At 39.0% G+C, this 17,955-nt stretch overlaps 1 protein-coding gene across 1 annotated transcript; it reads right to left on the reverse strand.

Moving 5' to 3' along the window:
• Positions 1-1,915: 1,915 nt before the first annotated feature.
• Positions 1,916-16,012, reverse strand: LOC111874570 (transcription initiation factor TFIID subunit 9). The gene is made up of 6 exons (XM_023870178.2): positions 15,885-16,012; positions 13,480-13,616; positions 13,258-13,389; positions 11,690-11,918; positions 4,969-5,165; positions 1,916-4,197 (listed from the first exon to the last, which is right to left on the reverse strand). Exons 1-5 carry the CDS (start codon positions 16,003-16,005, stop codon positions 5,014-5,016), a joined length of 771 nt encoding a protein of 256 aa, XP_023725946.1. The 5' UTR covers positions 16,006-16,012; the 3' UTR covers positions 1,916-4,197; positions 4,969-5,013.
• Positions 16,013-17,955: the final 1,943 nt, after the last annotated feature.

Consider the following 17,955-nt stretch of genomic DNA (forward strand, 5'->3'; position numbering starts at 1 on the left):
GTGATTCTGTGAAATAATAAAATGAGGATTTTAGAGAAAGTTACAACTACCACATACAATCTCAAGGAATGGTTGCTTAAATTTTATGCTGACAATGATGTACCTAAAGCAATAGACAATCAGGAAAACTTACACCAAGCAAGGACTGGTGATGTATAAAATGAGTCACCTGGAATGTACCTAGTTGTGGGGTTGACAAAGAGTTAGACCAGCACATGGATACTGTTCTGCACTGTTCAGAAGATTCAAACAATGATATGGGTGTGAAACTTGGTCTCTGACATTAAGTGAGGAACACAGTGTTTTAGAAAAGGGTGCTGAGGAGAACATTTGGAATGAAGATGGATGAAGTGGTGGGAGGGTGGAGAAAAATTCATAATGAGGAGCTTCATAACTTGTATACTTCACCACATAAAATGATCAAGACACAGAGGATGAGGCGAGCACAGCATGTAGCATGAATGGGGAATAAGGAATGTGTATAGGATACTGGTTCGAAAGCCAGAAGAAAAGAGACCACTAGGAAGACCGAGATGTAGGTTGGTGGATAATATTAAAATGGATCTTAGAAAGATGGGACGGGGTGGTATGGAGTAGATTTATCCAGCTCAGGATAGGGACTTGTGATCATAGTAATGAACCTTCATGTTCTATAAAATAAATGTTGGGAAATTGTTGAGTAACTGCACAACTGGTGGGTTCTCATGAAGGGCTCAGCTCCATGGAGTTAGTTACTTAGTTAGTTAGTTAGTTAGCTTGTCAGTTGGTTAGTCAGTCATGGTCTTTGTTTTCTGAAAGTGTGCAGGGAAATGGCTTCTGTTGAACACAAGGCGGCAGATATCTGTTTTGATAACTCAACCAAAATAATTCCGGATAAAGGGCAAGAGATCTACAATGCACATGAAACCTGGAGATTCACAGCAAGGGAAACTTATTAACATCTGAGTCAGCACTAAGGGAAAGACTTACTATTCTGTCCATTCCAACACAGCATCTACAGGAGCAAATACATGTGAATGATAACAGTATGAATCCTAGGGCACTTAAGGTGTTCAGGATGTTTCCTGTGATTAACAAGGCCAACATGTGAACTGAGATTGCTACACAAATTGTTTAAAGGATGCTTTGTTCTTACTTGATCAATACCCGTTGATTTGTACATTTCAAAGTTCCTTACAGAACTCTTCAACCTTAAAATGACTAGACTCATGTACTGATGGCTCGGCTCCATGTATTTCAGTCTTACATTGTGAATGACATGTACATTCAAGAGCTGATAGAAGTAATTCTTCCATCTATTCGAAATGTTTTGGGAATCTGCAAGTAAATCATTTACCATGTTGGCTCTAGGGTTTTTGCACCTAAACACATTTATAATAATCTTGTTTTTATTGTTCCCTTGAAGCTTGTTAATTCTGTCAATCAGATATTCCCTCTTTCTAGTCCTAAAGTGTCTACTGGCTTTGTGTTTTACACAGTTCAGATTACCACCAGTCACTTGGATTGGATCCTGTTAACAACTGCAATTTAGCTTGCTTCTATTTATCTAACAGTTGGTTGGTTTCCAATGGCTGAATTTGGGATCATTTAACCCATTTTGCTTCTTGCTTCCCAACAGAGAGCACTCAAGTTCTTGCTTTGTTGCATCTTTAAGAAGTTTGCACTTTTCTTTTGGGAAGCTTTGCCAGATTTGTTGCTCATTTTGCACTAACCAGGGGACACGTATGACTTAAAGGATGTCACAGACGCGGGCAACATCATTTGGCAATACATGGCTTAGGCTGCTTCAGTTCATAATAAACAATACTCCCTGTGACTGAAATTCTGACACACACTCTTAATAGTATCCCAAGCCCTATTCACGTACATATCATCAGAGGTCTGCCTGCTTATTACTTGTTTGGCTTACTTACTCTTTGCTCTTAAGATAGAGGAATTATGTATCTCAAAAACACTGAGAAATGTCTACCAGACTCCAGGGCATCACGTACCAGAAGACAGTGCTCTTCAGAGTCACTGATGTGGGAATCTCAAATCCAACAAGGTCACAGACCTTTGAAAGATGTGCATCTTTTGTTAGGGCGCAATCTTTCATACCCCCAGAATACAAAACAATAGCATGGTGGCCTAAGGAACTACTAATGAACCACTGGAGCTAAATTTGTGAAATATAGTATGAAGGTATATCATAAAAACATACCCACAAAATTTGCACAAAACCTTCTTAATATATTAAAAATTACAAACACAGTGATGATATGAAATTCAGAGATCGTATCTCACAAACTGTACACTTATTAACTTACAGTGCTCATTAGCCTTAACAATACAGACCAAAGCATTTGAAAAAAGGAGATGTTGTAAGTTCTTTCCACAACTTCTTCATCTATGTTAACTCTATGAGAGCCACGAGCCAAAAATTCTGACCATTATACAAGCTGCTGTACCTGGCACTATGTAACATGTACTGGCATTTCCTCTGCTCTACAAAGTCAGGAAACATTATAAAAGATTTTTTTTTTTCCATAAACTTGAAGTGCTTAGAGGCCTTCTATATACAGTACAATCCAAAAGTCTCGATCCATTTTCATTAATTCATCAATCTTTTCTGTTTATCTCTGACTAATCAAGAAATATCCTCAATTCTGAATAGGGGGTAGCAATTGTTTCAGCACGACTGCATGGATTAAGCTACTAACAGGTGCAACAAGGTTCTGAAGAAAATTCAGAAAACCAGCTCCTACTAGTATCAAAATCTGACTTCTAGTTAACAATTTCGTGATAACAGAAGTGTGCTCCATTCAGGGAGACTGCAGATTTCTGAGGACAACACATGACATATTCAGCAAAACCCACATGCATCAATTGGCCGTTTGAATAACCAACTTGACATACTATGGACAAGGGTCTGGAGAGTTTTGCATTTTAAAGTTAAGAAACGAGCATATCATCTTCAAGTTGCAATGTGCATGTTCATTTATCTTTTATTATTATTATTATTATTATTATTATTATTATTATTTGTTTTTTGGAGTAACCTGTCTGATGCCTAAATAAGGTTAGTGAAACTGGGGCAGGTTAGCTTATTCTCTGTTGCGACTGTTGGCGACAAGTGACTGCTGCCCAATCATTGATTTGGGTTGCTGTGCCCCGTTTGTGCCTTGATTATGCATTTTTTTGTATATTCTGTGTAAGTCTGTTTTGCTCTTCATTAAATTTTGTTATTGTTATCTGAAAGGCTGACATATCACTGTAGCTTCTCTGTATTGCTTGGATACCCCACGAATATCTTGGGGAGCTTGTAAACACAGCAATAGAGCCAGTGACGATGGGCTGCTTCTCCCAACTTCACAGCTCGAATAAGTAAATTGAAAGATGAAGGAGCAGGGGCGGTTCACAATGTCTTGAAATGGAAGGGGGCCAAGTTGAGCTGTACTGAATATGTTACACAACACTGACACCAATAACATTTATTAACTTTGGCGAAGTCATTCTGTAAAATGGACCAGAACTTTTGGATCATCCTGTATTATTTATACATGAAAAGAAAAATCAGTTTAGGGATTACAGTTAAAATTTTTAGGATTAGTAGACAAGTTCCTGTCATTTCCATTCCCAGTACATTCATAAAAGCTATTATTAAAACCTGTCTTGATTTGCTTAATTTGATTACACACAACTTATTAATTTATTTCATGTAATTCAGTGCTTAATACTTAAATAATTCATGACAATTTACCCCAGACAATAATAATAAACCCCAATTTCACATACAACAGTCAATTAGTTAGAAATACCAAATAGTGATTTGCTGGCTGGTTGGTTAATTTCTGATGCCACACCTTGACTATTACGTTATTTGTGCCTTCAGCCCCAACTGGATCATGTATTTGCAACTCACTTTCTATTCTGACACCATTTGTGTATGTTCCCTAATCCAGTTATCCAGCATACTTCATCTGGGTCGGGTGATATTTTCAAGTTTTTCCAACTCTTGTCCACCAGAGGTTTCCATAGTTGTGCAACCCTAGTTGCATCTAGGAGCACAGCAGGGAGCTCTGTACCTTCCCTCATCTGTTATCATGAGTGAAACGTTCTTGTACATGTCCTACTTGAGGAAGTTGTGCCATGGATTTTTATTGACCTTGCCTGGGTTTGAACGTGCAAACCTTGGGTTCAATGGTGAGCACGCTGCCACTATAAAAGAGAGGTAACATGAATTAAATGCAGCAGCTACAAATGTTAATTCTAAAGATGACTTTAGGGAAACATAAAGAGTACTATCTTCTGGGACGTCGATGGTCCCACATTTTCTAGACAATCGGTTCACAGATGGTGGTAAGGCTGTCAAGCTTACACGCTGGCCGCCTTTAGCCCCAGGAAGATTCCTGGTACTCATTTCTGTTAGAAGGTGAGTCAACCCCAGAGCCACACTGAAAGCTGGAAGGATTAGGTTAATTAACAAAATCCAATTACCTCACTAAGGATCAAACCCATGACTTTCGGCTTGTAGCCTAATGAAATCGCGTAAATTCTAGAAGGCAAACTGGCATCTGGAATGTGTGCAGGCCTGTCATAAGCTCAAGTTTCTTTATAAAATAAGAAAAATGGATAAATATTAAAGATCTGGACTTAAAAGTGGTGCAAATATTAGGCTACAGGCAGACCTACAATGGTGCAATCATATAGTGACTGGCTATAGGCTGCATGACCGAGAGGTAGGAGTTTGAGTCCTGGTAGGATCAAGAATTTTCTCTTCTCCACATTGTCCAAACTACCCCTGGGGCCCACCCGGTCTCCTATCCAATGGGTGCCTGGGGTTTATTCCTGGGGGTAAAGTGGCAGGGTGTGAAGCTGACCATTTATCTCAAACTAGTGCCCAGGTCAAGAAAACATGTATCTATACATTCACTCCTCCATAAACCTCAATGTCCTTAATTAGTTGAGCGCAGGAATAACTTTGCTTACTTTTTTAGTTTCATTAGGTGGCATGTGCACTGGTGGAGTCAGCATTCATTCCAACATGTCGTATTCTTCATCTAGTTTCCGTTTCAGTCCGGAAGAGACATCATTTACTTCAACTTTCATGGGTGTGTTAAGAACATTCCCTGTAGGTGCAGACACTTGTATCTTGGGTTTTGCAATTGGTTTAGAAGCTGGAGTTGCTGCAACATATAAATTATCACTGATTAAAACTACTATCCTTCAATTCCTGTCTGTAAACAGACACTAGCCGGAATCATAAATTTATAATCATACAAATTGGTGATCTATTTTCATTGAGTTTCAAACAACATTCACTCACACAATGTAACATTTGTCAGATATAATCTCAAGGTTCATGCTGCAATTACATGTGCACACCTTTATAATACACAATAGGCACTCCATACTAATTTTATAAGAAGTTTTGATACCAATTCCATACTAAATTTCACTGCCTAGCTTCAAAGGTTGATTAGTTATTATGAAACAGAAACCAAAATATATGTTTCATATGGATAACATGATATTTTCACTGTATAAAATAGTCATGTCAACAAGAGATGTATACTTTTTGAAATATATCACCACACAAAATTTTATGGCCCTAAATTACATTCCATCTTTAGCAGTTTGTGTGGCATTCTGTTAATATTACTGATGGCAGGAAATGAAGATGAATGAATATGTCATCACGAATAGCAACAGGTTCATCCACATGTGACAAAAATATATTAATTTATTCTTAAGATATTGGAGGATGGGTGACACAAAGGGATAGGTACGCAGATGCACATGTGCATGCACATGCGCTCACATGCAGACCCAAACACTATCCACCCCCACGTACATGTATGTGCACATACACGCCATGGACATTACGACACCACAGTACAAAATCATTCCTTGAATAAAGAACCAAGAAAATTATGCTAAAACACTGTTTAACAAAGAATTCTGAGAACAGTATGGTCTTCTGGGTCATAATGCTGTGTAGTTCACAGACAGCATAACATTTCAGAGGCACATAATGCCTCTATCTTGAGGGTGCAGGAGAGTAAGCTAAGCAAGAAGCAGGCAGGAAGCCCCATGGCCTTGAAGATGGGGATATGTTCTTCTGACATGTTGAGATTTCTCTGAACTACATGGTGTTACAACCCAGACCACCAAATTCCTCATGATCACCGCCATGAGAACCCAAAATCTAACAAGAAGTTTTGACGGCCACTTTCTTACACGCGTCCACATGAACCAAAGGACTAGCATATATTATACAACCTTTGTCTATGAAGCTCTGAGACTGAGCCCGTAAAAAATATAAAATTCAACTTATTAACTAATGGTTCCTGTCCCCTTCACAGTAGTCCCCTCTGCAGTCAATACACTGTTGCCAGCATTGGCAAGTCCTGGAAGCAGCTGCTGAATGCCTCTTTCATAATGGCTGTCAGTTCCATTCTCGCAGCCACTTGATAGCCTCTACATTCTCATGTCCTTTTAGCATTCTTTTCAGTCATGGAAAGAGAAAAATTCACATGGAGGGAGGTCAGGGGAGTACGGGGAATGTTGAAGCACAGTAATGTTGTGTTTAGCGAGAAATCTGTTGACACTTGGAGCTGTGTGTGGTCTCGCACTGTCATGCAACAAAGTCCACTGTCCAGATGCACACAGGTCAGGATGATGATGTCAAAGTGGCTCACGCAAATGCCTGAGTATGGAGATGTAAAGTTCTTGGCTGACAGTTTACCCTTGTGGAACAAATTCGTGATGAACAATACTCCTGGTATCGAAAAAAACGAATATCAGTTGTAGTCTTTGTTTTTGATTACTTCTGCCTCACTTTCTTTGTCTCTTCGTCTGAGGGTCGTACTGGAAACACCAAGATTCATCCTTTGGCAATGATACTGTTGACGAACATGGGGCCATTCTGTGCATCATGTAAGAAATCAGCACAAACTGAAGCTTGCACCTCCTTTTGATCCTGAGTGAGTGTGTGGGGGACTAGCCTGGCACTGAGTTTCTGTTTACCCAAGTCCTCTCACAGAAGTTGGTGGCAAGTCGACTTATTGATATTCAGGGCATCAGCTAACATGCACAATGTAACAGTAAGGTCTTCCCATACCATGTCTCTGATGCGAACCATGTTGTCTTTGTTCCAGGAACTGGAAGGCCAGCCTGATCTTATGTCATCCTCCACCAACACCCTGCCACTCAAACACTTGCGCCCGAGAAAGAGCTTCATCATTTTAGGCATCACGCAGAAGCTGCAATGTCTTTGTGGCTGTCTTGCCCAGTTTCACACAAAATTTGATGTTGACTCACTGTTCAAATTCAACATTCATTCTTCTCACAGCACAAATCCACAAGTGACAACTGACATGGGTTTTCTGCCACTCTGCCGCCTAAAGGAGGTCAAGCAAACTAACGTCAATAACACAGAAGAGTCGTAAAATGTCCCATATTTAGAACACTTTTCCTAGAAGTGCCACCACTTACCTAAGCCGAGATATTAAACCAGTCTCAGAACTTTATGGACAAAGGTTGTACATTATTGAAAAAAGAACTTGGTGCATAATTTTCATTACGCACATACCTCAGAATCTCACGTGTTCATGTCTGTACTGTTTTATGCATAAGAAAATACTTTACAAAACTTGTAAGTAAATCTAATCCATTAACCACCTCAAATTTAACATGCCTGCCTTCAGTATGTGCAACAGCCGCTCTGCCCAATCTGAACAACAAGCATCGCACAGCAATGCCACCATGCTGTCACTTAAAGTTACATATAAAAATGGTGTTAAAAAGAGTTTTCAATGATCAAGCGACACTTTGCATATAGATTTCTATAAAAAGAATGTTAACTCAGAATTTTCAGACTTCAAGGCCTGTGTTAGATTAAAAGCTGTACAGATAAAGTTTCAAAGTAGCACTAAAAAAACAGTGATTTGGAACCTTAGTTCCTAGTATTATTGTTGAAAACGCATACATTACCACAAATACAAATATTGCCCTACAATACCATATCCTCCCATCTGATGTTGCAATCTTGTTTTGCATAAATGGAAGTCTTGGGGCTACAAACCTTTCATTTATACAACCCAATGGAAGTCAATGCGTTGGATACGGAGGATACATCAAGCTGTTACTGCTTGACAGACTAGGTACTTGATCTCTATCTAGTGTTGCTGTACATGTTACAGACGCCTTAAACTGAGCAATATCCATGTCTGGAAACTCTGGACCTATCGTGTTTTTCACCTCTTCCAACAGTAGAGTTATTGCATTTGGCCGCTGCTGTGCTTTTTACACTTCACTGCTGTGGATATCTCTTCAACAGTTAAATATATACTGTTCAACCGTCTTCGAGGCCCACCGTTGGACTCCACTTCTTTTGTGACCGTTCTTTTGTCCACTGTTGTTGGGTTGTGACTATAGCCTGCTTAACTCTGCTCACCCATCATCCTTACCACCTCCTCTTCTGGTTGCCCGGTAATTAGTAGCGAGTTGGGCACCAGTAAGCTTATTGGAATTCGTTTACAATCTTGGTGGAGAAGGGGGGGGGGACTGATAAGGAGATGCTGGTGGTGATGTGCTAGTTCAAGTTGAGAGAGATGAGAATCAGCCCCAGGAGCGTTTAGCAGGGTCTCGCTCAGACGGGGAAGGAGAACTCATTCTACTACATAAGCAACACTTGTTCACAGAGACACTTTACTGCGCTGTTAATCACCGGTACACAGTCATCTAGATTATACGTATTCCTCATGTAGGGCTCACACTGATGCCTGTAGAATTACTTAAACAGCTTGCTTAAGTTTCCAAATGGATTTCTGCTACCTTAAATTCTACTCCAGGCTGAATCAGTAGTCAGCTGGTGTTTACACTCGCTATTACTATAACGACTTACACAATTTCACTTTACAGAATTTGCAGTCAAATTTATGGTGATACAGATTTTGCATCTGAACAACTGGTGAGCTGGAATACAACTAACTTAACAGAATGACTTCTCAAAACTATAAGTTTCATATCGGCCCACAAGTCACCTCCTTAAATTTTGAGGATTGGTCAAATTTGAACAAGAAGCGTTTACTTCATTTGCTATTCCTCCAATCAGTTCCAAAATTCAAGGGAATTTGGACTCTAATGACTTAACATAACTTTTGAGAGTGGTTTGATGAATACTCCGCTTGGCGCAGGTTCTGCGCCTTCCCACTTTTGACATATGGTGTCCTGGGACTGTCAGAGATTGTATTCCCAAAGAATTCCGAGCAAAATTTGAGTAGAATTTCTAGGAAACAAACTGGCATGGGTCCTTCCTGTTTCTCTTTGAGGCTATGTAATGAGCCGCTTTCTCAAATTCAAGATTTGGACTAAGTTGTCATCTTGAGAGTAAGAATTGGTCCATGTCCCTCTTGGATAATTACTGTTCGTGCAAGTAAATATCATCTAACAAGGTGATTAACACTAGTAAATACATGCTTTTAATTTAAAACTTGGATGTGGTTGACAGTATGGATACAACTGTGTGCACTGAAACCCTAATAACCCTGTTCTATAGTTGCCTGCTACCTACGAGATGTTTACCAAGCCATTGCCTAGACATGTTGCAGTATTTCACTTGAAAGATGTCCAGATCCATCTCTTACAGTTTAGCCGTGGCAGGTGGTTGAATGTCTAATCTTGCAATCTTTCAGCCAACCATGTAGAAATCACGTCTTCCAACAGTGGAGTAAAAGCATTCATCCATTGCTGTGCATTTTATGGCTCACTGCCATGGATATCTCTTCCAACAGTTAAATTTATACCGCATGTACTGAAACCCTAACAACCGAGTTCTAGTTCTCCCAACTGTAGGGTTATTTTATTCGTCCGTTACATAGGAGATGTATTTATTGAGCCATTGCCTGGACATATTACAGTATTTCAGTATTTCACAAGTGTTATGCTTGCACCCTTGCATAATAACGTTTTCAACTTTAAAAGAGAACACTTCACAGTTAACACATGGAATTGTAGATTCTTAGGAAGGATTTCATGAAACATAAAATGGAAGCCCCCAAAAAAAGGAAATAATAAATGGAGAGCTTAGAGATAATCATTTCAGAAGATAAATTAATAAATGACAGAATAAGATGGTATTGGCATGTTTTAAGAACAAAGAATGAATCACAAAGAAATTTCTGAACATGAAAATAAAACATAAATATCAAAGAGAAGAAACAAGATCAAAATGGGAACGATACGTCAGAAAAGCTGTCATGCTCAAAGAATAACATGGCAGAAAAGTGACGATGATGAGGAGGAGGTGGTGTAAGGGTGGACATTTTGGGAACACTGAGAGAGCTGGAAAGCTTGGCTACAAGACGACCCACACAAACATGAAAATGTTGATGGAAGAAAATTTTATGTGAGATATGAGGTGTTCACGGCAGTAGCTATGAAGATAAATGTCTGCTGGGAAGTGACAACACAGTGCAGTCGGGTAGAATGGTACCAATATTTTGAAGGATCGCATACCCTCAATCTCCTAACCTGAAGACCAAAGCAGGAGGTGCCTCCAATAGGTCAATAATGATTTAAAAGTTTACAAGGAATTACATCCCAGATGACAGGAACCCTCAACAAGACTGTACACAATTTACTATTTATTTCCATAGATCACTCAATAATGCTTCCGATATCATAACTATAAATTGCCGGCTGGCGAGTTGACTGACGAACTGGAAAGGTTTTGGCATAATAAAGCCAATATCCCAATATTTTCCTAGAGGGGAAAGAAAACATCAGTCCAGCTAGTGTCCTGGCCAAGATTCGAACCCAGCACCTCCACAATATAAATCTAACATGTTATCTCTAGACCAAGCCATTCAGTGGTTTTAAATAAAGGCATGTACATTAATAGAATTTTATCATCTGAGAGCTTACCGAAAATCACTGAGCCGCATACTCCTCACATCAGATCACACCAGAGAGAGAGGATAATCAGCAGACCAAGAGCCAATACACATTACTAATAAAACTTAATAAATAAATTTATAAAACTTAATACTTAATAAAACAGCACATGACAGAACTCCTCTGTTTCACACGCATTCCTGGCACTTCTTTACAAAGTCTGCATTTACTTAACATTCTGACTTGGTTCTAATTTTGACCCGAAACAATGGTGTCCGTCTTAATTCATTTTTAACTGTATGAATGATTTCTTCTGTTTGGAATTATAACTTCCTGAGTTTTCAACTTATTTCTTTTACATAACCACTTTTTACACAGGTATTGCATATGAACAGCCATCGCTCCTGTAAGCATCTCACATTTAAGAACAAGAAATACTGTGTTTTCTCAAATATCGTGTACATTTTTCTTCTAAAAAAATGATAAAATGTGAACAACCGTGAAGAAGTTGACAATACCACTTGTTCAAAGTACAATTTTAACGTTTTTAACTTCCTCTTCCTAACATGTACCTGCACACAACCATAGTCTGTATTGCAACAGCAGACTTTAATCTATGATGTTGTGTGCATGTGTTCTGCTACACATGAACACTGAAGGCACGTATTTATGATCCTTCAAAGTATTGAAACACTGAAACTAATTTAATAGCCAGACTAAATTGGAAATCACATTGCTGGTAGGAGATGCATTACTTTACGAAACTAAATACGAACTTTGCAAATAAGTTAAGAATAGGCAGAAATCTTACCTGATGAAAATTTTATAACTGGCTTAGGTATTGTGATGGTCTGCGTTCTTGCCACGGTTGCCAATGTTCCCTGTCGCTTTACAAGAGATAATGACTGTGGTTGCTTGTTGTGTAGCTTCACCCCTGCTGCACTAAGAGCTCCATGTGTCAGATGTGATGTAACAGCATTATTCATATAGCCTGCATTGCCCCCTGACATCATATGATGGTGTACTTGCTTTGTCTGCGGCTATGAAGAGTACAAATTTATATAGCAAATACAGTTTTTACGACATCTGTAAATAAGATCTAAAAGTTCACGATGACAGTGTATTAACACAACAATCGACTTTTTGGACATCATCCTATTTGTAGATTTGCTTCTACCTTTGTCCACAGGTAAAAGCCTATTCAGTTGTGCCCAACACTTACAACTAGGCTTTATGTCCAGACACCAGAATCAACATAAAGCAGGATACATAAAACTGACACAATATAAACCATAAGACAAGAAATTAAAACACACCATGCATGAGACTCACACTATGGCCATGCATAATGTAATGGACAAAGTCCATAAAACCACAAGCCAAATAAAATAAAAGCCGCAACCAGAGTCAAACTACAAAACGGGACAATCATAGACACCATGAATTCAACCTTTAAAATCACAGATAAGACAAAGATAAGTATAAATACATACTCACAAAGGGAGCAAATTAAAATTCAAGCTCATAAAATTTCCTAAATACCACAGATGATCCAACAGAAAATAAACCAATACCGTATTACATAAATGAGACACCTGTACAGTAGAAGGTAAAGGTATCACTGTAACAGGCCACAGAGGACCATAGGGTTGTGAGACACCAAGGCTCCCACATTTTATAAACAATCGGCTCACAGATGGTGGTGAGGTTGTCAGCCTTACATTACGGCCCCCACCCTTTTACTCCCGGGAAGACTCCTGATACTCGTATCTGTTAGATGCCAAGACAACCCCAGGGCCATAGTGCGGCTGGAAGGGCTAGGTAATCTAAACAATTCAATGACCTCATCAGCATTGAACCTGTGACTTTCCAACTTGTAGCATAGTGCCTCAGCCCACTATGCTACTGTGTGCCCCCCACCTGTACAGCACCAGCATTAAATGCAACATTTACATATAATCAGACCTGGATGGAATTGTAAGAGGAAGTTAGATTACACCTCATTTATAATGCAGCAAGATAAACTTTCTATTCATAATGTTTTTTTTTTCCAATTATTTTAAAAGAGTTTCAGTAACTCATCTCATATAATGTCAAATGTTAGGATCACTGGAAAATAGTGAACTAGAAGGGATGTGGAAAACTGCGGCCATATAATAATTTCAGATACCATCCTGACATTTGCCTGGAGGGACTGCAGAAAACCGTGGAAAACCTTTACAGATAATTTCTGTGCTGATTTATGAATCCAGGCATTCTGCTAATGTGACTACTACATTCAGTAAGGGCACTACACAATTTTCTTAAATAACATTAACAGCAGGAGCTGAATGGAAGTACACTACATTAAAGATAAATTACAGGATCATACCACCATACCTTCTTATTATTTTTCAATCTGTAATTGCAAGATGACAGACAGTAACGGTCTGGAGGTAACCGAAGTCCACAATGTGGTTTGATAAGTGGAAGTGGGCTGTTGTTCTTAGTTCTGGCAACCTCTAGTAGAATCTATTCAACACAAGAGCACAAAAAAAAAGAGTTAATTTACAAATGACAAACACAGCACTGTATAACAGATATATGTAATTAGGTACTTACATCACGGGGTGGTGGAGTTGTAAATGCACGATCTACAGTCATCTGAACTGCCAATTTTACATCTTCTAAGTCTATCACTTTCTTCTTAGCATGATTTGCAAACACTCTAGCATCATCCAGTATACATGTTATATAACCTGTGGCGAAGCACAACAGTTTTAATAATTAATACACAAAGCTGGATCATTTTTAGCCTCAGATACATGGCCTGAGCTACTGGCAGCTTCATTATGTGCAGCTACATAAATAGGCCTACGATAGTTGGTTTAATATTATAACGTCAAGCACACGCGTGTGGTGATGACAGCCAGTATCACTGTATATGATCACTTCTTAGACAGAGTAGAATTTATTCATATTCCATACATCCCACATAGCATTTCGCCAAGAATCTAGAATATTTCATAATATTGTGACACACAGACCCACTGCCAAGTAAGAGCTGTGTAAACAGGCAACTGTACAACTGCCATTGCTAGGGAACAGCTCTATGGACACGTTTCACTGCCAACAAGAGAAAATACAATGATAGAAGAGACGTTTCCTGTATGGATGCCAGGCCTATACGATGGGCAGGAGCAGGAGCCACAACCAACAAACCAAACAAAACCATAAGTAACATCATATATACAATAACTGAATATACAGTGGAACCTCGCTTAACGAGCATAATTCGGTCCAGAATCTTACTCATAATGTGAAACACTTGTTAAGCGAAATAGTTTTTCCCATATAAATTAATGTGAAATACGATAATGCGTTCCGTGCCAAAAAAAAATACTCAAAAAAGTTTATGTATAACATTTATTCAAAGAAAATTATATATACATTGTTGTACCTGTTGCGGCAGGTAACCCTCAGAATCTATGAGCTTCTTGAAGTCGCCGATGAAGTTCTCTGCTGCCTTTGTGTCGGAGCTTGCTGCTTCACCGTGCCTTACAACACTGTGGATGCCGGTTCTTCTCTTAAACTTCTTGAACCACCCTTCCCTTAAATGCTCCTTCTTCGGCCGTTGATGATCCTCGCATCTTCTTTACAAGGTCTGCAAAAATCACTTTTGCCTTCTCACAAATGATGTTCTCGTTAATAGTGTCACCTTGCAATTGCTTTTTGTTTATCCATATGAGGAGCAACCTTTCAACATCGTCGAGAATATGTAACCGTTGCATAGATATTCTTGTCACTCCCTTTGAAGCATCTGTCTCCTTAATCTTGTCCTTGTTCTTGAGGATAGTGCAAATCGTTGATGTAGACCGATTGTATGTGCGTGCTAGATCAACCACGCTCACACCTCGTTCTCACTTTTCAATGATTTTATGTTTCATTTCCGACACTAAGATGCTAGCAGAATGAGTGCTAAACACAGACTGATGTAGCAAGCGCACAATCCGGGACTTACCCTCTCATCACTCGTTAAGTAAGTCATTCTTTTACCATTTGTTTTGCTCGTTATGCGAATCACTCGTTATGAGAGGTGCTCGTTAAGCAATGTTCCACTGTATATAGATATATATATTTGTTACTGCTGCAAGGAAGAAACCCATGTTTTTTAATTGAGCAGATCAGCAACAAGGACAAGGTTCCTCTAAATGCCTATGTACCATTGAAGAGGACTGTGAAAACTATAGGTGCTAAACTGATCACAATTAAAACGTCTGGACATAATAAATCACATTACACTGCCATTATGTGTTGTGCAGAAGGCATCAAATTGCCTGTTGTTAATATTCAACCAAAGAAAGATGTCTAAAATAACATTCTTCTAGAACAAACTCTTATGCACTTTCACCTAATGGACGGACGGATGAAAATGGAATGAATCCGAGGCTGCAAAAATTCAGCCATTTTAGTGAGTGACCAGTTTAGGCCACATGTAACATTTAACCAGTAAGAACTTCATATTGCACTGCTGTTTTGTCCAGTAAGCATTTGTGAATCTGAGTTTCAAAAGTATGAAATAAACAGTCCCCCCCCCCCAAATATCGCATTCTATAACCTACCTGTCTCTTACGGTCCGGAAAATAGGGTAAGTTATTATCACTTTGCAGGCCAAGGAATTTTGTTCCTACGTCTTCAATTGTTATTATCATAACCCATTTTCGGTTAATATATGTTTCGTTATTAGTATTAATTTGATGACGTTTGTAAGATTTGTGGTTCTCACAGCGGTGGTTATCTTCAGGGTCGTGTCCAAGCAAGTTTCTTGCTCGGCTTATTCTTCGACCCTTAAGACGGAGGCAATGTCCCTCCTAAACGTCGGTTGCCTTTCAACGGACTACACGGAGTTGTATGCCAGATGATAATATTCTTTATGAAGTTCTTTTTGTCAAAATATAATGTAAGAACGTTGGCTTTAAACAATTTCTTCGGTCTAGGAAATACACATACCAACCATTCATACTTACGATATGTAAATTCCAAAAGTTGATTTATGACACGTGGTTCATATTCCTCAATACCCATATCTTTCATAATAGACATAATTACTTGAGCATCTTTCGGTATATGCTTCACCTGCATCGCCATTTTGAAGTTTCCGTAACTGGACATAAACAGCGCCAAAGGTGAGAGAAATACACAGTGAATACGACCGAACCACGGATCTTACTACAACAATTACAGTTGGTGTTACTAATTGCATTTGAGCTCCGAGCTAATGTGCAGTGGTATAGACAATCGAAATCCGATCGAGACATTCGATTACATTGATTCAAAGTTAGTCGAAATCGGTGGAAATGAGTGTAGGATGTGGAAGCGTGGAATATGTCATGTAAATACAAACATACGAACAGTCCCAATGGAGTTCTCACACAAGAGAAATTAAGAATACACAGTGACTAGGCTATTTATAGATAAACAAGTTATTTTGTAGATAATACGTATTCATCAACAGAATAGAATGAATGTGTATATAAGTATCGTTTCAGTGCTATATTCCAGTGGTTACCAACCTGGGGTCCGCAGGATAGTTTATTTTCATTAAATTTTATCTTATCATGTGCCTTGCACCTGGGATATTTGCAATGTATATCTCTGGCTCTTGAGGCCCATGGTTGAAGTAAAATTTAACGGGACTGTTGGTACCGTTACTTCTCCCCTTTGTAATGCAGAGGTGAATAACGATTTGTGTAGCTTTTTCCAAGGACATTTTCTTTTGGTCAGCCCATTGCATCTCATTGCATCTGGGACCCATGTTTCAGGGTGGATTGTTTTCCTCCTTACCTGCCTCTGACCATTCTCCCCCTCCACCCCCCCAAATCCATCCCCTTAGATTGGGAAGAAAGCTGGGACCATTGACCACATTTCTTATTCATTTCAGTGGCAGAGTTAACAACCTGTGTGTCTTTCTCAGTTTAATATTCTTTAGCAAATATGGACAAACCAGCAGTTTGCAGCATGATGAGTTGATGCCATCAACATGAGTCTACAGAGACAGTTAGGGGTGGTGTTTGGAACATGGCACCCTCCCTTCTCCCAGAAGCCCTATAGGCAGGACTGTCATAAATTAGCGTCAACAACAGGTGACTGTCCAAGCAACTATTATAGTTGCAGTCCAACTTGTGACCACAAAGTAACTGTTATAATTGGCAAGCCCCAACAAGCTGTCAAAGCAGCTGTTATAATACTGATCCTTGTGAAGACCTTTGTGTGAAAGAGAAAAAAAATTTTTACAGATCTCAATTAAATTTAATTATTCAAGGTGAAAATTATATTTTTCAAACATACAACATACAATATTCATGGACAAGAAATATTTGTCAAAATGTGTACAGCTGAATGAAATAAACATTATATGTTATATATATTTCTAGTTTTTCCTGTTTTCCAGAAAATGATAACAGGGATAATGGGGTCAGTAAAGCGACTGGTTTGACGCTAGGTGGACAGCATCTGATTTCAGGCAGGGGATGGGGCATTTCCTTACTGTCACACTTAGACTAATTCTAAGGAGCACAGAGCCTCCAAATTATTTATTTGATAGTTTATTTTAACCTTTAAGTGCCGAAGTGCCCAGTTTGTGCCAGTCATGAGTAAGGTCGTCGTGGCCAAAGTACCCAGTTGTGGCCAGTCAGGCATTTAAACTCCGCTAGTGGAAGCGCGCGCACACGCCGCTAGTAGAAGCGCATGCACAGTCCTGAATATTTATTTTTAAATGTAGTAATTACCAGACCGACTTAAGTAAAACCCTAATAGAGGAATTAAAATAATACCTTACTGAACAACAGCAAATAAAAATATACGTATGAGTTATGCCAAAACTTATCCACAATCCAGTAATTTTGTTGCAGATTCTGCAGATAGGTATGTTAAAAATATAGTGTAAAATTCGATGTACATACCTTTTTTGTTGTTACCTTCTTGATGTATATATAGGTTCAAATGAAACTACAGTATTCGATTTCACTACGAACGCACACAAAAGAGATCACGCTCTGTATCTCAGCCACGATGCAGCTGTCTGTTCATTCAAATAGA

The sequence above is a fragment of the Cryptotermes secundus genome, unplaced genomic scaffold, assembly GCF_002891405.2.
Source record: "Cryptotermes secundus unplaced genomic scaffold, Csec_1.0 scaffold1009, whole genome shotgun sequence".
Lineage (NCBI taxonomy): Eukaryota > Metazoa > Arthropoda > Insecta > Blattodea > Kalotermitidae > Cryptotermes > Cryptotermes secundus.